The sequence below is a fragment of the Nymphaea colorata genome, chromosome 1 (genome assembly GCF_008831285.2).
Source record: "Nymphaea colorata isolate Beijing-Zhang1983 chromosome 1, ASM883128v2, whole genome shotgun sequence".
Taxonomy (NCBI): domain Eukaryota; kingdom Viridiplantae; phylum Streptophyta; class Magnoliopsida; order Nymphaeales; family Nymphaeaceae; genus Nymphaea; species Nymphaea colorata.
This window is the reverse complement of record NC_045138.2, coordinates 24,433,811-24,457,751: the sequence shown is the minus strand read 5'-3', so window position 1 is coordinate 24,457,751 and position 23,941 is coordinate 24,433,811. Positions and strand designations below refer to the sequence as shown.

Below are 23,941 nucleotides of genomic sequence, written 5' to 3'. Positions count from 1 at the left end.
AGGGCCAACATATTATTTTTTAAAATTATATGTAGAACAAGTAAATTTTTTTAAAATTTACATGTAAATGTTTAAAAAAAAAAAATTAAGATGCGGTCAAGGGCCATGCGGTTTTCCTGTTTGGATGGCAAGTAGAACCTGGTTTTTGTTTGGATGAGAAAACCAGCTTCTTTAGATGAAATTTCTAGAAATATCAAATTCACATGAATGTTGAACACAGTTAAATAATAGTTGAACAAATGCACACACTCAAACGTGATCCACAGCCATTATGCATAATACAATTACAAGGTAGGTAGTGTTTGGATAAAATTACAATTTTAACTACTTTAACAACATGAATCAAATGAAAAACGAACTTTGCTAACCCAAAAACAAAAGATGGTAAATCAAAAACAAAAGATCGCATGTAGCACGGACTTTTTAGATCAGTCCAGGAGTCCTACGTCTCATATGCAAACCATTTTTAATATGTTTTAATTTTTTCTATTTATTTTTAAAAATCATTTTTTAAAAAATATTTTTGGCGAAGGTCAAAATCAACCAACCCATTCAGACCGATTCGAATCGATTTTGCGTTTTCTTCCCCTTGTAGAAAACGGTTCCCTTCTTGAAGTTCAACCGTTACGGCAAGCGAAAGGCAAACTACTCAAGCTGGTAAATAAATGGACCGAGCCCATTGAGCTTCGAGAGGCGGCGAGGTTGAGGGATAAGAGTGGAATTTCGAACTTCTTATGAGGAGAATCTGGTAATCCATTTCGGAGGTCAATATATAAAATGGAGAGTAGGGGAGGAGGGCGTCGAAGGAAAACCTAAAAATCCTCCTCTCCCTCCCTCCCTCGGCTCTCAACCCCTACCTAGACCACACCAACCCGAGGAAACATTCGTCGTGAGTCCCCACCGGAAATCACCAGGTCTCAGAAGCCCAGGGGAAACCTCTCGTCTTGTTTCTCCAGAGATCTCTGTCATCGTCGTGGCGGTTTTCCGACGTTCGAACCGGCGGAGGTGATGAGCGATGAGCGGCCGCGGGGGTGACGCGGAGGACGTCGACTGGGGAAGCCATGGATGAGACGGGGCCGGCGGGATGGGGGACGTGGGAGGAGCTCGTCCTCGGCGGGGCGGTTCTCCGGCACGGGGCAGGTGCCTGGGAAGCCGTCTCCTCCGAGGTCCAGACCCGAACCTTGCGTCACCCGCACCTTTTCACCGCCGAGGTGAGAGCGTTTCTTCCTTTCTATGCTCTTCGTTCGTTTTTTATTAATTGCTTTTATTATGGTCGTTAGTGGTGGTGGACGTGCGCTGAATTTTCAAGTGACAATTTTACCCCCAGGATAGGAACGTCTTTCTTGAAATGGTCCAAAGTCGACGCTTTTTCATTAGACGAGTCGATTCGTTTTCTGTAGGAGGTCGGACTGGCGGGTGAATCTCGAGAACAAGCCTTGCTTCTGTTTTCGGCCACGTTTTCCCTCCTGACGTGAAAAATGCCAGGGGAACGTTGGTGCTTGACATTTGGGTGGTCGTCGTTGTTGCTCTGTTTTGTGAACCGGATAAGCAGAGCCGTTTTATTTATATGGGTCGTCGTTATTTTATTTTATTTTTCGTGTTTCGGGAAATGAAAAATAAAAACGCCGAACCCTTATCGGTCAGGGACTAAGGAGGCTTTAGCTCTTCGCGAAGAGTTTCTGAATTTGGTTGGTCTTTCGGGATATTTTCCATAAAACGACCGACTTGTCTGGCAATGTGACGCTGGTGCTTATTCTATTGAGTGGCAACCTGGTAATTTGTTCGTATATTTATGGGCATGGTTGCAGGAGTGCGAGACCAAGTACCACGACTTGCGAGGGCGCTTCAGCGGCTGCGAGTAAGAACTAATTACGATATCCCTTTTTTTTTTCACTTTTTTCTTTCCCAACCTTTCTTATTGAAGGACGGAACTGTCCCCCATGGTAATTATGAACAAGTTGCTCGCATCCCTTAATTTGCACCCCTGTACTTCCAATAAATTACGGTCGATGGCTATTTCTTCGGCCGTTTCTCTCTCTCTCACTTTTTCGAAAAAAAAATTGGTGGATTTTGCTGACGTGGAAGCGGCGGGGCTACCCCCGACGCTGACGGCAATCGGTCGAGATCTCCGCGTCCCAGCGGGTCCTTTTATGCTGTCAGTGGGTCGGGTTCATGGACCCGGACCGTTACGAGTATCTACTTTCCTGACCTCAAACGATAATCAACTCAACTCAAACCCGACCCGGTTTTGCCCGCTAGTGCGTCGAATAGTTACTGCACGGATCGGGTTTGGATTTGTTTTCTCTGGACCCGACGTGACCTGTTAGGAAAGGTTGCCAAGTTGGTCAGCGGAACCACTGTTTGACGCGAAGTCTTAGCCAACTTCTTTACTAAGTTGGAAGATCTCTTCTACAGGTAGAGGCCGATACGGGCCTTCCAGGACGTTGGCCGATATGTGAATAAAATGATAACGACGATCGATCTTTGTGATGCTTTACTATATGTAAGGCTGCAACCTTGTGCAAATAGTAAAAACCACAGACAAAAATGTATGGTTTCCTGATGTTTAGTTTAGCTATTGCTAACCTAAAATCGTTGACAATCTAATGAAAAGTTGTAAGCAGTACCGTAAGGAAGCCTTTCTTTAAGAACTTATTTTTTCTCGGGTTGTCAACCATGACAGATTTTGGAAGAGGTCTGCTTAGCCTGTGTTCCGACTCCTTTACGTCTCTATGGTCCTTAAGTATCTTCAAAATTCTAACGACAATTTGATGGATGTCTGGTATTATTTAAGTGGTTGATAACCTACAAGTATGGAAACTTATGAAGAAAATTATGTTTTGTTCCATGCTTTTATAAGTGGTCAATAAATATATTCTTAAAGAAAAAAAATTGTTCAAAGGTTTTTATCAGCTTAACCCTGTCAACTTTTAGTTAATTAAATCATTTTTAAAATAAAAAATCTGTTGATATGGCGGAAGAAACATGTGACGACAGAATTGCTTCTAAAGCTTATGCAGCATGCCGGTTTATACTATTTTCCTGAAAGAAAAAATACAATTATCGTATCGCTGTGGTATTGTAGTGGATATGAACCACCCTCGTCCCGCCCCGTCTTTAAAGCAGATATAGGGTAATCGAAAACAAAGGTTTTTTGCAGGCGGAGCCGATTATGCATGGCGAGTGCCAGGAGCAAATGTCCATGTAGGGAGAATATTGACGTGAAAAACGCAGGAAAATATATAGGAATGTTGATGCATAGTTTTTTGGTAGAATATAGCGAACAAAATCATCGTTTGACTACTTCGTAATCGATGCTGAATGTAATGGTGGTTCTGTGTTCAATTTGTAGTGGATGGTTCGAAGAGTTGAGGAAGCTCCGAGTTGCAGAGTTGAAGAGGGAGATAGAGAAGTTGGGGGACTCCATTGGGTTAGTATTTTAATTTTACGCAACACATAGTCACATACCATGCCCATATGCGTCTGCTTAGTGATCGAGTATCAACCCTATTGCAATCTCCAAGTTATTTTATTTATATACATCTACACTGAAAAATCAACAAAATGAGATTGTACTGCATTATTTTATTTATATAGTCTAGTCAGATCTTAATTAATTAGTGAATAAGTTTTATGCATTAAGAATTTAAGCCCCTCGATGCCTCTATTTATATCCCCATAATATTAGCTTAATTTACATTTTGTTGCTAACATGTATAAAAGGAGCAAGCGAAATTGAATGGCCTGCCCCAAGTATTCGTGAATTTGTTTAAACCATTCATCAAGTCGTCAGGTGGGCAGAATGACATGTCGGATGCGTTCCACATACTTTACCTAACAATGAGAACTTTTGAAGCATATTATCTGAATGCATAGGAAAAAGATGATTAAGAGCGTTAAAAAAATTAATGACTTTACAACGCATTAAAATTTGAGGGTAAAAAATCATGTTTTTATTTTGAAAAAAGTTTATCCAAGACATGATTTGTAACAAGAAAATTATCTTCAATCAATATATATATATATATATATATATATATATATAGCTTATTAGATCAAGTGAGATCATTATCTTGTACTTAAGGGACACGAGGGCACACAAAACTTGGGAATGTCATTCATTTGATCTATGAGGTGTTTTTTAGGTATTACTTGAAAGGTTTGTTGTTTCTCAAAATAATCTGGTGGATCTGGAAGAAGAAAAATTTTAACAAATAATAGAAAAAATTATAATTGTGAGGTTTGTACTCAGAAAGCATTGACCAAATTCCAATTAGTTATTGAAATATGAAAAGGCAAAAAACATTAAAGTATGTTAAGAAATGGCTCATTGCGTTTTGCAAAATTATCACATTTGTGCTTTGTCAAGATTTTGAAAAATTATTATCAATATTTTAACAATATCCCCACAATATATGTATGCAGAAAATGAGGACCATGAAATATCATAACTGAACCATAAGAACCAGTTTGAGTTCTTTGTCAATCTAATTTCATGGCCTACATATTATCATGCGCAAATTAATTGTTTTCAAAAAAATAAACATCGACTTCAGACCATTTTATAAATTTATTCGTTCGAGCATCTCAGAGCAGTCTTAATGAGTTCACACGTAGTACGTTCCGATATTCGTATACGCATATATGTGTTTATTTATTTATTTTATTTTTATGTCTGGCCACTTGCGCAATTTAGTGATTGCAGAACTCACTGATTACTTGCTGTAGATCTCTGCAGTCGAAGATTGAAAACCTCAAGGCTGAGAAAGGAGATGGTGAGTTGGACAATGGTTCAAGCCCGCTGCACTTGTCACCCGTCGAAAATGTCGATGGTGGGGAATCTGCTAGGAGGGACAGGTCTAAGGAAGGTTCATCAGCTGGTAGCTTCACACAGGATGTGGAGGAAGGAGGGAGAGACTGGTCACAAGACAGCCAGCTTCCTGTTGTCGAAGCTGCGGAGCCTGAGGAAGCAAGGCACAACGTGAAGTTGGAATTACCAGAGTTGAATGAGGGGAAGGTTGGGCCTCTAAGGAAGAGAAGAGGGGGTAGGAGAAGGAAAGTGTGCGGGGGGACAAAGGATGTCTATGGCACAGGGGAAAGCGAGGTGTTGAGTTCTGCCAATGATGTCATCGTCAAAGAAAAAGCAACTGAAACCGCCAGAAATCATGAGAAGATCATCAAAGCTACCAGTGACGACAGCCAGAGGAAGGAAAGCATGGTCTCAAGGTTGGATTGGCTGCCTCAATTTCTTGACTGCGTTATGGAGCACAAGGATGGAGCTGTCTTTCGTCGAAGGCTTGAGAGCCAGGTGAGACCAAGTAGTATTTGTAGTCCTCTATGTGTAGGATTATGGTAGCAGGAGATTATTGTTGAAATCAAATTTTGCCCGGGTGCTATCATAGGAATGCATGGGTTAAAGAACCTGAATAAAGAAGATTCTGATTTTGGTTGTCAATTTTCTGAGTTATACATATGGGAGTTTGCCGTTGGCATGCATCATAATCATAGCATTTGGTAAATATTCAGAGCTATAGTAGTCACAATTACCAATTGTATATCAAATAAGCTAGAAATAGCATTAAAATTGCTACTCGAGAGAATGACAGAGAGCAAAAATTCTTCATGGCATTAGCTGCTATTATTGCCTCCCCACTTTGTTCAAACTTTGTTAGTGTCATCTACTAGCCTCTGATTATCATAGCGTGTATCGCATTAATTGTTGCAATTTCCGCTTTTTGAGCCAAAATTCTTTCTTGCAAATAAACAGAGGAGACCTAGATACAAAAGACTGATCAGGAGGCATATTGACCTGGAGATGATAAAGAGAAGTGTGGACGGGAAAACTTACAGAACAAGTTTGGAGATGCTAAGGGATCTTCTGCTGCTACTGAACAATGCTCTAGTTTACTACCGGAAGAACTCGCCTGAGAATGATTCAGCCGTAAGTTTGCGACAATTTGTGACCAAAATGTTCAAGGAATTCTTGGACAAGGAACAGATTAGTGGTGAGGGATCAGTTCTCGACAACTCAATTCCTAGTCCAGTAAAGCCTCAAACTGTGGAGAAGGATAAGCCTGAAACCATGGATATGGGATCTGTTCTTCTCGACAAACCAATGCCAAATCCAGTAAAGCCTCGTAGCGCCCGACCAAGCAAGCACCTTACCGCTGGTAAAGCTGCTAAAGAAATGCGCAATGTCCGGAAGAATGGCGAGGATAGAGCTAAGCTAACTTTTCCTGCAAAGAGACGTGCAGGACGAACTGCAAAGTGTAGTGATGAAAGAAGAGCCAAGCGGCTAAAGGGTTCCTCAGGCACGAGCCGGAAAAGGTAAAGTGCTGGTGGAGGCGGTGCGCTGCCTTTGATTACTGTGTAAATTTTTTTGTTGTTTATATATATAAATATGTAATTTTTTGTTCATCTTCTATGTGGTGGATGGCCATGTTGGGGATGGTTGGAAAGAAAGGAAGCACCTAACGGCTGCTTGTACGTGTATCTTTAGAAAACGTCAAATTGGGTAGATTTTTTCCATTAAGCAGAAGTATTCTTGGGAAAAGAACAAGACTTTTTTACCGTTAAAAACAATAGGAACAATCAATAACTAGATTCTTTGAATTGGTAGATGGGGGAAGCATTAAAGTGCTGTTGGAGTTAAAAACCCAATGCTGGGAACGTGGCTGTTGGCGAAAGCTGTGAGGGATCTGTCTTTAAGACTCCGACATCTAATGCACATAAACTGTTAATCATATTCTTGTCTTCCGTTTATGTGGCGAGAGGGAGAATAGAGAACGTTAAGATGAAGAAAGAAGAATAGGATGTCCCATTTAAACAAATTAAAATGTGCTTACATGAATTATTGCTTTTGTGACAATGAGGAAAAAAAAAAAAGAGCTTCTGTCCCAAACCCAAACTACTGTGAAAGGATTGGAGATTCTGTGTTGGATAATGTTCCACTACTTTCACTCTTTTGAATGTGTCTCAAGTTTGGGACGCGTCCATTGAGATGTTAGCAAACACCTTCTAAGGTATGGATTTTAAGCTAGTTCGGCCCTTCGCCCGGTTTCCCTTGCACAAACAAAGTTAATGGTAGTTCCAATCACAACAATATTTTGCGTCAGTATTGTTTGTTTTAGATGCCATTCATTCATACAATGATGGAGCGTTCTAGAAGGTGTCCGTTTCCGCCATCTCCATATTCTGCCTTTTAGGGATCTGTTTTGGCATTTTAATCAAAGAAACGTATGTTTAACTTTTTAAGAGAAAAAAAAAAAAACTTTTTTTCTCGTGCACACATGGCAACAAGTATGCACCAAAGGGTGGAGTGTATTTTTGTATTCTTATAAAGCAATAGGTATTTTGAGCTTCTTACTTTTTCACAATCTTTTTTTTACTTAAAAATTGTTTTTTTTTAATTTTAATGGAGGTATTTTGGTTATTACATATACAACTCTTAAATAGGTGTGCACAAAACCAGCTTCGCTCATTTTCACTTTTAAGATTATTTTCTAGGCCTGACTCTGCCCCGTGCTAGGGCCTGAAATATAACCTACTCCGCCGGCATCCACCCAATCTTGCAGGATAGCTTGCGTTAACATGAGCCATAAACTTCTGAAACTAAGACCACGTGTGTGTGTGTGTGTGTGTGTGAGAGAGAGAGAGAGAGAGAGAGAGAGAGAGAGAGAGAGAGAGTTCACTCTTTTCTTTCATAATCCTCTTAATCTCGTTTGAAGAGCTTTTGCTAGCATTTAAACGCATGCATTCCATCCTCAACATGTGTGGCTTTTCTTCTCATATTTTTCATGCGTACATTTATATACATAAGTTCCTCAACCACGTGGGGCTCTCGTTTCATGATCTTCTTAATTATCTTGTTTGAAGAGCTTTTGTTAGCATTTAAATGCATGCATCCCATCCTCAACATGCATGGCTCTTCTTCTCACATTCTTCCTGTGTACATTTATATACATGACTTCCTCGACCACGTGGGGCTCTCTTTGCTTGTTTCAGAGAAAAAGAAACCACGAGAAAGTATTGGTCGGCGAAAGGCAGTGGAGTTTCTGAGCTCACATCCGTGGCCGATAGATCGACTTCAATCATGGAGACAGGTGAAATGTCTTATCATGCTTTCTGCATGATTAGCGGGACGGCTTCACAACGATGAGACCCACACCAGGACTCTATAACCACTCCAACCTAATCCCACCATGGAGGCGAACATTGATTGCTGATTAATGATTCTCTCTCTAGTCGTTTATGCATACAATATAGTTGGAAGAGGGTCCAGAACCATTTTCTTCATTTACATATTTCTATCCTCTAAAAGTCTTAAAGTTTAAGTACTACTGTTCTTCAACCAGAAATTTCTAACTCCGCCTCTATTGAAACCTGTAACTAAAGCAAGAATTCTAAAAAATTCCAATTGTATGGATGTGTTGGGCGCTATAAATTACTTGTTTGTGTTTGATTTCCTAAGGCTACAAAGTTCGATGGATTTGTAGCAAATGCTGTTTAGAATAAGGAAAAACATGATCTATGTCGAGTTTTGGCGACCAAAAACTGATCTTCGCTAATCAGAGATTATGTGATGACAACCCATTGTTAGAACAATTTCTCTCCTCGTTGACAAAACCATATTTTGTGATAAGCAGAAGTGGATGTTGAAATCGAGCGATCTGATCCCTCAATTCAATGATTGTTATGTACCAAATTTTCTTGTCGCCAACTGCCATAAGTATTTGTTCATCTGAACTCTCAGATATAAGTCTAGTTTTTTATAATGCCTCCGAGGTCAAGAAAATATTTTACACCTTGGATCAAGCATTAGATTTCTTTTTCTTTTTTTTTTTTTCCATGAACTACTTTTCTTTAAGAACTTCTAATTATTAAAGCAATTTCGACCATCCAATCTTCTCATAAAATCCTTTAAGTTGCATATCCGACAAACTCCTAACATTGACAAGGTAATATTTTACCAAAAAAAAAAAGAAAAAAGAGATTGAGAAAAACTTTAAGCCACTCGACTGTCCTGATCGATGTGGAACTTCTTTCAAAAAGCAGTTCAACTCCCATCTTGTGATAAAAGAATCGAGATCTTGTTTAAGGGTTTCGTCATTTTCCACCGTACCCAATTCCTTTGTGACTTGGCTTTATGCCAAACTCTAGACAAGTAGTCTCCATCAGGCTCACATGACATGGACGGCCTATCCAAATTCGACCATTCAATGCTTTTGCCAATTAGTGAATAAACTTGTGCATCCGATCGACTCTGCCTGACCCGACTCGATAAGAGTTGGGTTCGGGTCGGCCCGACGCTTGAAACCTGAGCTTGGGCTGCAGCCCAATATCCGATACCCAAACAGAAGTTCGGCCTGGCCTGACCCGATTAAAATAAAAAACAATATCTTTTTTAAATGCAAAATAAAAAAAATTTGAATATAAAAATAATAAAAAAATTAATTGAGTCGACCCGAACTGGTTACCGGGTATGTGTCGGGTACCCAAACCTGTTGTTCAAGCTTGCTAGTGAACCCTTCCCTTGCCTGATGTGTGTAGTTTCTATCATTTCTTTTTTAATGTTTACTTTGAAAAAACAGTCCCCTCAAAGTGATGCCCTTATGTTTGGCAAGTTCTAACTTGTTTCGAGCCTCGATGAAGTCCAACTCAAGTTCATTTCTTTTGTTTTGGATGTTTCTTATTCTTACCATTTACATTTGCAAGACTAGCGATAACAAAACTTTATTATTTCAAAATAAAACATCTATCACTTTATGAACAATTAAAAGTTAAACTTGAATATGCAAGTGAAAAATGTGCATTTCTCTTGTAATATTTGTCACATTTCCATATGTCAGCTGGAAAAAATTGTCGACTTGTGCAACATAGCGCCGTCACCAGCAATGTCTTTATCATTTGGTAAGCGAAGCTACCTGACTTGCTCTATCTATCATTCGAGCTAGCATCTGGTAACAAGAATGAGGCAAAACACGGTGTTTCATGAATGCATTGAGTGTTTGAATGATGGAAGACAAAAGTTACGAGACACCCCGTGTCTCAAGACGTTGGCCTCCCCTTTTCTCTGGTACCCTCAAACGTGTGATAAGATTTTTGGAGGTAGAGTGTCACGGGACATTCTATGCTTTGTTTGAATGGGGAGCATATGCTCAAGATTACAGGTCTTTTTTTTTTTTTTTTGTACCACTTGCAGTACACAAATATATATGATGGAAAACAAAGCAAGAGGTTTCATTGAACTGATTTGGTGCCATCTTCGTTGCTTCACTTTATCGCATATATATATATATATATATATATATATATATATATATATATATATATATATATATATATATATATATATATATATATGATGGAAAGATTATGACCTATATGCAAACTCAAATTTTTGTCCCATTCCCTCTTAAGGGATTGCTTCTTCAAAGTGGGACCTGCCATTACTGAAATCTTCTCTTTTCTTCCCGACTTTTCCTCATAAAGTAGGGATTGCAACTTGTCTCGCAACTATTGTATTATGTAATTATAAGAACATATAGTTGTATATTAGCATGATGTAACTAATTTCCAATGTTATACTCCCAATGCACCTTGGTGCCAGTTTATATTATTGAATTTTTTTTGTTAGGCCTGATGTAATAAACGGATTTTCACTTTTGATGCAAGAAAAAGAAAAGTATAGAAGGTAAAGGAAGATAAATGAATCTTGTATGTCTCTGGGGCTGGAACTAGAAAATTTTCATTAAGGAACAGATTATACTCTCAAACTTTTAACGGTGAATGGTTTCAAAATTTTTATGTATATTAAATTATTTTTTTAGAATACATTTCTTTTTTTTTATCTAAAATTGAGAGGAGGCCATGGCCCCTGCCTGTCTCATGGTTCTGCGCCTGATCTTCTTGGATCTAGGTTTAAAGAGGTGAAATTTGTTTGATGCGCCCTTTTGGAAGAATGCGTCTATCACAACTTGTCAATAAAAAATAGAGGGTCTATTTGAACCAAGGTCCACACGGAATTATATTTATTATGGCATCAACAGGGTGACAATGTAATGAAAGCGGGCATTGATCGCAAGGAACAATAAATTGGATCTTAAATTTTTTATTAGATACTTCTAGGATCAAAGCAAAATATCGATGAATAAATTTTATGCATCGCTGCATCTAGTACGAAGCCATTAACGTCGGCAATTCAAGTGAGATCTGATCTCTTCGATTTCATGACCTGGATCCATGAACGTAGTCCGGTTCGGTAGCGACCTAAAGAGGTCCAATAAAAAAATAAGCACCGACAAATCCATTTAATGACGATCACGTGTAGATGTTTGCAAACACGGGATCCTTAACCGGGACTGGAAATTAACTCCGGTAGAAATAGTATTGAAAAAGCACAAGGCAAAACTGGATGCATTTTTTTGGTTCAATCTATGCATCGTTCTTGACGTAATCTAATGTCGAGCACTCCTTAAATGAAATGAACTGATATAAAGTATTGGTTGTCATGAAAATACACTAACATTGGTCGTGTTTGATTTAAAAAAAAAAAGTGCTTTTATAACACATTTTACAAAAACGAACATAATGTTCTTGTTCTAAAAATATAATATAGTTGTGTCTATAATTGTTGGATTTAGAAACAACATGGTGAATTATATCACACTTCTTGGAACAAATGACAGATTTAGTGATTTACATATAAGTCAAGGGGACACAGCCCCCTTTTCTCCCCTTTCTACTTGTCAAAATACTTTTAAGGTATAAAAAATACTTCATGTATACACATTTTTTTTTGCTTCTAACTTAAATTTCTAAGTCGGCCATCGCCTCTCTGTCTGTTGCTGTGGAAAATTTACCTTGCTAGCGGATAGTTATTGACATTTTCATCATTCTCCTTGGAATATTTCTTTTTACTACTGTCCTATTCGATCCAAAGTTTTCAAATGTAGCTAGATTTTTTTTTTGTCAGACGATGAGAAAAATCCAAAAAGCTATCTATCAATTGGTCCACTGGTGGACATTCACTTTGCTTGTAAATTTTAATGATTCAATCAATGAAACTTTGCATTTATTTATTTTATGAGTCTAATACAGAAAAAAACAAAAACCTTCAAATCAATATCTCATGCTATCAAACACACCTTCATAGATAACATATATTTTCATGAAATGAGTAAAATTAAAATTTTAAAATTTGGACTAGTGCCGAATTTTCAAAATTTTATATAAAACAAGTGAAATTTTTAAAAATTTACATGTCAATTTTTATTTTTATTTTTTTTTAAGCCAAACTACCTTAGATTCACCATCAAGCGAGTCCAAACTAACCACGTATACTTTAAGATGTGACGTGAGTGACGAGCAAAAACTCAACCAAGGCAGCCTAATTTTCAACCAAAGCTACAAAGTAAGTGCCTAACTTTTGGTGCTACATTGAGAACTTCTCCCACTCTGTTTCATGCTTAACTCATGTGGTTGACTGTAAAATATAAGAATATTTTCTGTAAAATGATTAAAGAAGGCCGAGACCAACTCTTTTTCTACGCTTATTCATTAGACCGGACGCTTGTCGGGGCCAAGCTTCTTTATTATTTTTTGGCCCTCCATTGCAATTAATGCAACCACCTAATCTATGAAGAAATTATATTCTTCAAGTATGTCTTTATAAAGGCAAAACAGGTCAGGTATTCTTTCGAGTGCTAAAAGGAAAAGAAGAAAGCTCGAGCATTGGGCTCATAAAATTATTAATACCCATGATTTCTATATTCATGGCTAAACCATAAAAGAAAAAAAGAAAGAAAAGAAAACAAGCCCATTAGTTGATTATTTCATTGAAAGAACAACAATAAAAAATAAATAAGTGGCTTTGAAAGGGAGATTAACCGGAGAAGCCTAAAAAGGAGGCCGGCTCTGCGCATTTTTAGGGTTTTAAATTAATTGTTTTGTGTAAGATCAAGTGCGCGCCAAGTCGGATCTGACGGTCGATTCGGTCGAAGCCCATGGGCGGTCAGAGATTTCGAGTCCATCTCCACGTGCTCGAGGCCTCATGAGGACGAGATTTTTTACTCTTTCTATATTGACGACCCCATCCTATGGGCGATTAACATAATAAATTTTCAACGAGTGATAACTTCGAGTTTCTTTCCAATTTGAGAGCGTTTCGTAACTTATAAACTCAGGCAGGAGATAAGATTATCAAACTCAACTCGGGCAATATGCTTCTATCTAATGAGACGTGATAATATTTTAAAACGTGAGTTTGTTTTCCAAATTCTTTGGCAAGGGATTTGTTTAGTTACTGACAACATTGCAAATGGATCATATCCGGCTGGAAGATTTCGTCAAAATTTAATGCATATTTTTTTGTTTTCCATCCAACCGTCTGACGCTGTCTTAAATTAATGATTATTTTAAAGGAAGATGTTGTCAAATTTGGGCCCCAATCCGCCATTCTTTTTATTTGATGATGGCCTGGGCCGAACGGAAAGGTTTAAACTTCAGAAAAATCGGCCGATTTTTCTGTCGAAACCCTAAATCAGGCGCAAATCAAATATCGAGGGTTCCTTTCACTCGTTTCAGGCTCCAAATTCGATTGAAAACGTCGGGAGAGAGAACGAACCTGTTGAAGCTCCTCCGATCACAGTCCCGACCGCCGCCATTGACTGTTGAGCTGCCGGCGGCGGCGAAGGTATTCCCTCCTCCCGCTCCTCGTCCATCTCGATTCTCATCAGAGGTATCCTCCGCGCTTTTCTGCCTTCTTCATCTTAAAGAAGAAACATACGCAATTAAAATGTCGTTTTTGTGCTAAAATCATTTGGCTCGAGCTCATCGCTCAGAACGCTTTTCCTCTTCTCTGCTCCTGCGGCTTTTTCTTCCGTTGATTCTCCTATTGCGTTGCTTTTTTCTATTCATCTTCTTCCTTCTTCTTCTTCAGTTTGAAACTTGCAGGTTCCTTCTTATTATTCTTCCGTTTCACTATTTGAGGTACTTCGAGTGAGTTCATTTTCCGATTTCGTTCATAATGTGAATCAGATCAGATCTGAAATACTTTTAAAATTTCTGAAGATGCAAGTAACGCACAGTCAGTTTCAGGTCAGATCTTCAAGTGCGATTCATTACGTTTAAGCCTATCCAATATAAAGTCGGTCAAACTTAAGACTCGCAGATGGAAGTACATGTTCACTTTTGTAATTAATTAAGAGATAAGTAGGTAATTAAGTTGTTTCGTTTCTTAATGGCAAAAAGGCGACCAACAACAAATTCTAGAGGAGGAACTAATTTTCGAAAATATGCTGACAAGGAAAGATAGCCTTGGATCCGTGAGGTAATTTCAGGTAATTGAAAATTTTAGATTCATGAATTTAAAATCACGCCACCTCCTCCCTTCTCTCATATCTGAAGTTTTGACTAAACTGAAGATATCAAATTCTCTTTGATATCTTAAATTGGGTGTTTGTTTATGTTATAGATCAATATAAAAAGTTTTTTAGATCAACCTCATATTGCAGTTTTAAATAAAAGTCATGCTGACCACAATTTAATTTTTTAAAAGTCTGTTAACCAAGAAATACGAACACACTTTAACGATTGAAAATAATAACTAGCATTTTCTTTTCTCAAGAGTTAATGGAGTTTCACTTTGATACTTTTGCTCCTATTTGACGCCACGGTGTTTAACAAAATTATTTTTTATAAGAAATTTACAAAATATGTAATTTAAAAAAAATAACTCGAAAATTAAGACTTCTTCTTTATGTTAAAGTAATAAAATCCGAGAACCGTATCGTGCAAAGGCGGTACTAAGCACAAACGAAACGAGGCACCACACTGCATAGCCATAGCCCTGTCCCTACTCGGATAGCAGACCTGAAGTGGAAGCGACCCGCCTTGGTGGCTTTGGGAAAACGCAACATTTTCGCCACGCGACTCCCATGCAGTGCAGCCCCTCAGGCCAACCGGGACACCGCTCCCTCCTCCCTCCGCCCCTTCACCACGTGTCGGTTCCCCGGTTGCGTCCCCGTGCCTCTCTCTCCGCTACTCTACGGAAAACACTCTGAACCCTTCCCATATTTCAAATTCCCGCCTCAACAACGTATCTTTCGTTTTTTTCACTCCCTTACGCCCGCAGTGAACTGGTTGGATCATGAATATATAACTGAAAAATATTCAATCCGGCTTGTCACTGCCTCGGCCGAGAGTTGTGGTCAAAGATAATTTGATGAAAATTGAATCTTCCTGTTCTTCTCATTGTTATTGGAGTTTAGATAGAGCTTTCTCATCTCGAAATCGGGGACAAATGCAAATCTAGTTCAGGTTCAGATTTCTAATCGAATCTTACAAATCGGGTTAGAGTTCGGATCATATAATATGGAACAGTATCCAACCATTGACGTCCTAATATCATAAATAAGTCTTATTATTTAGAGTTCAGTCGAGATTTGGAGTCAGAATTTGGCTTCATTCTAAATCCTGCTTTAACTGTACGATCTTTTCGAGTACAATTCGGGCAACGAGGTCGAATCTGTATCGTTAAAGCTTTAAATACCTGGTCCTCAGATATGGTTGTAGCTATAATATATGGACGAGTGAATGGTATGTTTTTATACATTCAAGATATCTCGAGGTATTAATCTGAATTAAGAATAATGTCATGCGGTGTTTTTGTAAGCAGAGGACGTCGTAAAGCGTTTTAATTGAGCGAGTAATTTTTTCTACCACATAATCTCAGAACGTGTAAACGTCCCTGTCCTTCCCCCCTATAAATCTGATTTGTTCCTCGAGGTGGAGAGAGAGACAGAGAGAGAGAGAGAGATCCTCCGGACGCCGGGCGGAGCTACGGATCAAGTGACGGTGGGAGGCCTGTCGTTCGATTTCCCGCTGGTTGGAGCTCGAGAGCTCCTGCTTCTGCTTCTTCATCGCGTTGTTACGCTACTCTAGTAGGTGGTAGGAGCCTAGGAGGCGCGGCGTTCGTTTTTCGCCGGCCGGAGCTCCGGACCGGTGGGGCATTTCACTTCTGCGGCGTCTTCAACGGTCATACTGCTAGCTTTTGAGGATTCGTTCCGTTTCATTATCTTCATCATCATCTTCTTCTTTTTGCCGAAGGAGCTGAGGGAGTCTCTCCACGGAAGAAGTTACAGAGCCGACTCTGGATGTTTATTTCTCTTTCTCTGGTGAGCTTTTACCAGAGTTGTCGTTTTCTTTAGAGTGTGTTTGTTTGGGATTAGATCTCGGTTTCTGGATGGAGAACGGGCATCTTGTCCCGTTTAACTAATGGAAAATGTGTGTCCTGGTTGAGCTTAACTTTTCTCCGTCTCTTATATAACCAATTGATTGAGTCTCGTCGGAAAGCAGCGAGATTGAGATGAATGGAGACAACTCGGATGAAAATGTCCGTCTACTGTGTTGAATGTTCTTGGATGCCATTTTCTCTTTTTCCTGTGTTGGAATCTGAAATTTCGGTTTGTAAGTGTTGCTGACGCGTGATCCCGCGATTCCACCGGAAAAAGGGAACGCGTGAATGACCTCTCGCCGGTGATGGGGCTGTCAATGCTATGTCCAGCAGGATTAAACAACTGCCGGCCGATTTCCTGGTCGTCCATGGTCCTCAAAATGCCGGATTCTGCTCTTGCCAGAACGTGCGCATTAATTCCCTAGTGCTTCTTTCCATTCATATTTAGGAAATTTTGTTTTGATTGTTTATGACGAAAGAGAAACAATCATGCAACGTCCAATCTTTTTTAATATTCGTCGTCCTTTCATCCCCGAACCGAAGGGGCAAGGTTGTCGAAGGGATTTGGCTTCAGATTTCACGTCTTTCAAATCCTTACATAACAATGACCTTTCTCCTTACTCCTATGGCCTCGTGTGCCTGATAGTTGTCCCGTATAGCGGCACCGTTTCCATGTTATATGACGTTTATATAGTTTCCCTATTTCCCTGTTGTGTTTGTGTAAAGTATTATTAGATCGCGCATTTTACACTCCAGGCCTGCTTAGTCTTGGTTGTTCCTCGCGGGGAGAACGACTCTGCAGCAACTATCGAAGCTTATTTATTTAAACTTTCCGCTTTGGAGATTTTTGAGAACCATCCATTTTTTTAACGAGTGTTTTTTTTGTTTTGTTGTTGTTCATTGTGATTTTGGAGGTTTGTTTTGGGCCATGGTAGGTTTTATTTTTAATGGTTTTTTCACGTGCAGCTTTTCTTGTAAAAAATACGGTTTTGATTGAATCAGTTGAATACGTGGCCCTTCTTGTTGGTGATGCGCTGATACTGCAGGTGAGATTTTCCTTTTCTTTGATCTTCAGGAGTTGATGTTTCAAATTTCATCAATTTCTGACAACAGTGAAATACTCGTGCTAACTCGGCAGATGCTTTTAAGCGAGTTTTAATAAATTCATTGAGGATTTGTTTTCCAACATAATGTTGTGAATGTCTTGGGCGTTTTTGTTTGTGCATTCCCTTGTTCGGAGAAAAGTGTGGTTACGAAGGCTTTGTTTGATGGTTATTCATTAATAATTACTTCTTTTCTCGGTCCACGCAGGATCTAAATTTGGGGTGGTGACTTGACAGCTAACCTGCAAGAGGAGAATGTTCTGCCTCTAAATGGCAAGCAAACATATTTCTCTTCAGCGATGAACTCCAGGTTTTCGGGATCAAAGTCAAAATGCAGGCTTTGGGCACTGGATGGTGTAAGTTATCTACGGCATGTCTACGTGTTCTATTTGGTGTTCAAACAATTATTGGTTCTTACTGATAAGCTGGTGGGGCACGCCTTTGTTTGCACGTTGGTCACAATGTGGCCCTTGAAAGGGTTTCTGCCAGCACAGCTGTTATTTATTGGTAATTGAGCATGAGAGGCTTATATGTCACTAAGAAACTAAGGAAATTTCGATCTACAGGGGGTTTGTACTTTCAGGTCAGTTATTCCCTTTTTGGGAATATCATGCATTGTTATGTTGCTGTTCACCTCAATGACCATGTGGATAAGAAACCAGCAGGCAGAGGTATGAAGATCTTTTCTTTTTTCTCTTTATCAACAATTCTGTTTTCTGCTTTAGTCTTGCCACGTATTCTCAATACATGCTTCTGATGAGGTTTGGCAAATGCTTAGATGGAAAGAGAAATACGCCCCCTTTTTTATAGCGAAGAAGAGTTGGATCATTTGCACACTGTTGCTGTAAGATATTATCTAAAATATTGATTATGAACAAGGTAATTGACTGGTACTGTCATCTGATAATTGTCAATTGATCCATTGGCTTAGGAAATCTATGGTACTTCGGGTCATGAGTCCTTGCCCCATGGAATTGTGCAAGCAACTTCTGATTTGGAATTAAGACCTCTTTGGGCAGCAAAGAGCTTCCGCTTGTTGGTATGTATCAAATTGAGGATAGCAATGATACCTGAAGGGGTTTATTACTTTATTTTGCATAACTTGTACTTGACGTTAGAAAGTTTTACATTTTTGTAACGAAAATGTATATATTTCTCTTTTTTTTTTTTCCTTTTATAAAAACAGTTTACCTTGTGCTTCATGTGTTACTGAATGAAATGATTCAAAACCCCGAAAATTACTGAAGCTCAGGGACTAATTTTTTTCTTCTTCTAAATTTATTTTTACATGATCGTACAAATGATCTAGGTTATGTTCTTAAGTAATTAGATATACTGAGACATAGAATTGCTGCAACTTTAGCTGGCTAGAATGCATGTCTAGGTAGGCACCTCTGTATACAATATTTGGGTCCTAAAAATTTCATGCGTATGGTTGGTTAATGAATAGGTCTTATTTTTTGTAGGAAAATAAGGATACTAATAGGAGTCTCCTAGCAATGCCTGTTGGAATCAAGCAAAAGAAAAATGTGGATACCATTGTGGAAAAGGTACTCTTTTGAAACTTTAAGATAATGTGGATGGCATGGTTAAATGCAATTTTTTTTTCTATTAATAACTTTGCATTTTTCAGTTTTTGTTGCAGAATTTTACAGTTATTCTCTTTCATTATGATGGTAATGTTAATGGATGGAATGACCTTCAGTGGCACAGCAAGGCAATTCATATAGTTGCAAATAACCAAAGTAAATGGTATGTGTCCGCTATTGTAAATTAATGAGAATAATATTCCTTCGTGTGGTGCACTATATTCCTTTTAGTCTTTCTTGTGTCTCAGATATTTTCTTCAAAGACTATACATTTACAATTCTCACGTATTCTGCAGGTGGTTTGCGAAGCGTTTTCTGCATCCTGATATAATATCTATTTATGATTACGTTTTTATTTGGGATGAAGATATAGGAGTAGATAATTTCCATCCAGGAAGGTAAAGAATGAGAACTTATTAATATGTTTCACTTGTTTTTTTGCATCCTGTATTCTCGTGTTGATGAAGTAAATAAGTGACTGTTCGAATTATCAAGTGTAAACATTACATCTTCATGCATTACCAATTTGGATTTATCTTTAGAGATCTGATTGTACTAAGAGTTGCTGTTTACGATATTAGCTATAGGACGTGATTCTATTATCAGTACCAAGTAGTGGTTTCTATCTAGCTAAATCTTTTGTGTTTATAGTATGTGGTGGGCTTTTTACTCTTTTGGAATAATAGAATTGGGCTATTTTTCATAAAGTAATTTGTTGAATCGATGATTATGATGGCCCAATTCTTTTATGATCTTTTAATCTAGTTTCATGGTGCTAGAAGCCTAGAAGTGTTACGAGGTTTGACTTTCCTACTTATAATTTTCTCTGGAAAAGGTACTTGCAAATTATGAAAGCAGAAGGCTTGGAGATTTCTCAACCGGCGCTGGATCCTGATTTGTCTGAAGTGCATCACAGGATCACTGTAAGGAAAAAAAATGGGAGGGTCCATAGGTGATTGCCTTGCATGTTTTTATCTATCCAGTGGTTTGTGTTTTAAGACAGGAATTATGGGATCTCTTCTGTTAAAGATTGACTAACAGGAATGGATGCTTGTTGTCGGTAGGCAAATATATGGTACTTTTGGAAGCACAAAATGTTCAAATACAAGCGAAGGGCCACCATGTTCGGGGTATGGTCCTTTCATCAGTTTGCATTGCAAGAGATTTCTGTTATACTGTTATAGTAAATTTATGTCATTGCCATGGGTGAGAATCTAAGCTTTAATATGCTGGTAAATCCCACAGTGCTTTGTGGCACATCACAGCTTGTCCTTGTACGGTACAAAAAAACCTATCGCTTTCGGAATTTACTTAATATGTAGCATTATGCCATAAATATGTTCAGGTTAAATGACCTATGACACCTTATTAACTTATCCTTACCAACTGGGTAAATGCTTCTTCCATTGACGGTAAAATGTGAAATCATGAACTCTAGAATCAGCGTAACCTGGCAGAAGGAATTGCTTTGTCACTCATACTTATAGCCTAGTTACTGGACAATCAGTTGATGTATGACAACTTGTATCACCAGAGTGAGTGCCATTAGGTTCTTGTCCTACAAGTCCCATGAGGGAGCTTTGTGATCGCCTTTTTTTTTCTAGTCCCTTAACGGGTTGTTTGACGGAGGAATGCACAAAACTGGCATGGCGTTTTGTGCAAAGAGCATGATTAATATTTTCATGTGCAAGATTAACAACTCCTTGTCTAGAACTAGCCTTCATGCTTGAAGAAGCTTACATATAATATCTGTGCCATTTTCTATTTTAGTTGCATAGTTTCTGCGTTTGAGCAGCATAGCAGACACAAGGACACTAGCTTTTTTCAAGAACATTTGTTGCTTATGACTTTCTTACTGTGTAGATGGGTTGAAGGGATGGCACCTGTATTTTCAAGGGCTGCTTGGCGTTGTGCATGGCATCTTATACAGGCATGCTTGAACCAAAACTTTTATTGTGGTTTCTTTTAATTCTTTTAATGGTTATGATGCACAGTTTCAGTCATCAGCTCCACAAATCTTAAGAGAATATGACTGAAAGTCGATTCTCTTGTCTTTTTGAGCATTTTCAAGAACCACACTGATCTTGCAATAAGTAATTCGTCTGTCATAAACTTTGGTTGTTCAGAATTTTCTTATTTCCCTATAGCTTTGTGCATATTAACTAGTTTATTGTTTTCTCCTTTACAAAAATTGTAAAAATGATTTATGTGAATCTCATTGATCAATGTTATCTATCTGTCTTTCCTTCCTCCACCCCCCACAGAATGATCTTGTACACGGATGGGGCTTGGATATGAAACTCGGATATTGTGCTCAGGTAATAACGTTTCTTAAATAGTTCTGTTGGAAGATTTAATGAAATTGGGAATTATACAGCTGAGGATTGCTTTCCATGTTCACATTACGGTTTTGCTAACTTGCTCACATTCATTCATATAGATGCCACTAGCATGACTAATCGTTTCTAGCGGTGCATTGTTGAAAGTTGAAACTGCACATGCACTAATCGTTTCTAGCGGTGCATTGTTGATGTGGGTCCTGTTGAGATGCTTATTTCCACAAACATATCCTACCTGATTTTGGTATGCATAATACGGCAGAACCCAAATCATGTACCACCAGCTCCTCGGAGTTTGAACATTAATGCTAAGATGGTCCTTCCAGCGTCAGAACCAGTAGACTTTTATAAAGGGGGAGCATCATTGTTTTGTAAAAGGTTCGCTGGGGAGGGGCATGATGATCTTTTAAAACATTTTTTATTTACAAATCATTGGTTTCGCCCCTCTGTCCTTCCAAGGACTGTCCTTTTAGCAACTTGGTTGTAGACATGGCATACCAGGAATTTGATTATTCTCTATAAAATAGTGCTGTCCTCTTATTCTTGTTCATACTTATGTCTGGATATAGCATTTTATCCAGAGTGATAAAACTCTGCCTTACTGATGCTCATCCTGAAGTTTGAATGTTATTGTATTATCGGTTCACATCTTGGTGATTTAGGGTGACCGAACTGAGAAGGTTGGAGTGATTGATAGCGAGTACGTTGTGCATATAGGAATTCCAACACTTGGTGGTCCTTCGAGAAAGGTTGGATTTGATTTTCCAATTCTATTTGGATTTTATGCTAGAATCAGTTATCTCTTGCTCTATCGCTCTCTGTCTGTCTCTGTCCCCTTATTGGTCGAAACTTCTTTCTTGTCCAGTATCCTGATGCTACTGCACCTGGTAGACCATTGGTAAAGGTAGTTCTCTGCAGCTCTTAAACCAATCCAGTTGAATGAATAATGGTAATTGAATTAGTTTCCCTTTTAAATATTCCTTATCATCCAGGTACGAAGGCGTCCACCAGTTGATGTTCGAGTAGAGGTGAGTTCTGTTAAAACAATGTCGTGTTTTTAAAGCAATACCGCTGAAACTTAATTCCCTAAATCATTGCAATTTTCTCAATGAGCATCTGCGCAATGCAGAAGACTTCCTGTGCTATACAAGTTCTAGTTTCATGATTACCCATCTTCTGTTAAGTCTGTTTCATCAACTCAATCATGCGAAAGGCAGCGTTAGTTATTTATGACTTCGTTCATAAATTTGGCTTTGGGCAGATCCGGAGGCAGTCTAGTGCAGAGTTGGAAGCGTTTAAGCAGAGGTGGAACCAAGCGGTGAAGGAAGACAAGTACTGGATTGATCCATATGGCCATAAGCCGGATTCAGATAAACCGGGTGCCGCTCATCGGGCACGTGCAATCCCATTACGCGAGAGGGCACGCGCAATGCCAATACGCGCGAGAAGTGGATTGACTTACCGAAGATATGGCCCCAAACAATGATCGAGTTTTGATTTTTTATAACTATTCATTTTTATTCGATTATACAACAATAGTTTTGCTGGCCATTGTAAATGTGGTAATGTAATATACGTTATGATTATACATGCAAGTCGACACCATTCATTCATTATGTGTAAGGCGACACATGTCTAGCTTGCTGCTCATGTAAAACAGAAATTTACGAGAATTATGCCGTTTTACTTTGTAGAAAAACAGCGGCTGAGGCCATAATATTTTGACATGACTAATGTCATCTTGAGGAAGGTTCTCTTTGTACTTCTTATGGTCAAATAATGTGGAGGACATATGCCTTTTTTTTGTTTTTTCATTGGTAGTTAAGAAAATATGCTTTTGGAAAGAAAAACGATGTGAGCCAAGGCGAGGTATAGACTGGCAGTCTTTAGCACGAGCCGTGAACCGAGCTTGAGCTGGCTGTTGCCTGTTGGTGGGCGTGTTTGTTTGAGCTTGCACGAGTTACATTATTACTTTCTGTCGTCTCGTTTTTCTGCCTCGGGTATTTGTTGGAGACTCCACCTTCGTAACTCCTGACTCTCTGCCAACCTGCCGCTGTTCCGTCACCCCCTGTTCAACACACAACTTTGAACCGGCAAACCCGTCAAGGAAAGCTGGTCAAGATCGAAGGGGACGATGGGATGACTTTTTGAAACTGATGATGGGGGCTGTTGGATTAATTACGAGCTATAGTCCTCAAGCGACCAAGACGATTGATGGGGTTGATTGATTTTCTTTGCCTGGTTTGAGTTTCTTTTCCCGATTCTATCCGCATCGTCGCCTTTTCAATATGGAACTAACGTGTGTCGGTTTGCATCAAGACGAAAGTTGAGCCATAAGTGCTGATGTATGAACAAGTCCTAGCTGTGCGCATTTGACTTGCTGTATCCAAGGCCTCTGTTTCAGAGTCTTTACAGTCTTTTGTCAAGCACAAGACAGATTAAGCATTACCCAACAATCAATTGAGAAACGTGTATATTAAAAAAATCCAACCAATTTTATTATGCCTTTTGTTCTGCTAAACACATTTCAAAATGAGAGACTTGAAGCAGCATATTGAAAATATCAAGAAACAAATTCTTGATGACACAACTCACCACAGTTGGTGACTACTAGATCATGGTGAGGTGAGAAAAACGTGAAGGTGTTAAATCCAAGACTTTGGAACAAGTCCCATA

The 23,941-nt window shown here is 38.9% G+C and overlaps 2 protein-coding genes across 8 annotated transcripts; both read left to right on the top strand.

Annotated features, from left to right (window-relative positions):
- Positions 1-811: 811 nt before the first annotated feature.
- Positions 812-6,417, top strand: LOC116246209 (uncharacterized). Of its 4 annotated transcripts, none has more exons than XM_031617955.2 (5): positions 812-1,211; positions 1,809-1,858; positions 3,353-3,430; positions 4,739-5,308; positions 5,768-6,417. In XM_031617955.2, the coding sequence occupies exons 1-5, from the start codon at positions 1,085-1,087 to the stop codon at positions 6,329-6,331; spliced, it is 1,389 nt and encodes a 462-aa protein (XP_031473815.1). In that variant the 5' UTR covers positions 812-1,084; the 3' UTR covers positions 6,332-6,417. The 4 variants fall into 4 exon arrangements, with proteins under 4 accessions (XP_031473815.1, XP_031473814.1, XP_031473817.1 ...); XM_031617954.2 differs by having other exon boundaries at positions 4,729-5,308; XM_031617957.2 differs by lacking the exon at positions 1,809-1,858.
- Positions 6,418-13,528: 7,111 nt separating this feature from the next.
- On the top strand, positions 13,529-23,027 carry LOC116264770 (uncharacterized). 4 transcript variants are annotated; one of them, XM_031645170.2, is made up of 17 exons: positions 13,529-13,693; positions 17,201-17,280; positions 17,546-17,693; positions 17,904-18,008; positions 18,116-18,181; positions 18,269-18,376; positions 18,804-18,887; positions 18,971-19,089; positions 19,223-19,324; positions 19,762-19,878; positions 19,991-20,056; positions 20,790-20,856; positions 21,191-21,244; positions 21,928-22,014; positions 22,131-22,169; positions 22,258-22,293; positions 22,527-23,027. In XM_031645170.2, the coding sequence occupies exons 3-17, from the start codon at positions 17,637-17,639 to the stop codon at positions 22,749-22,751; spliced, it is 1,332 nt and encodes a 443-aa protein (XP_031501030.1). In that variant the 5' UTR covers positions 13,529-13,693; positions 17,201-17,280; positions 17,546-17,636; the 3' UTR covers positions 22,752-23,027. The 4 variants fall into 4 exon arrangements, with proteins under 4 accessions (XP_031501030.1, XP_031501038.1, XP_031501014.1 ...); XM_031645154.2 differs by lacking the exon at positions 13,529-13,693 and adding an exon at positions 15,781-16,175; XM_031645178.2 differs by lacking the exon at positions 17,201-17,280.
- The last annotated feature ends 914 nt before the right edge of the window (positions 23,028-23,941 follow it).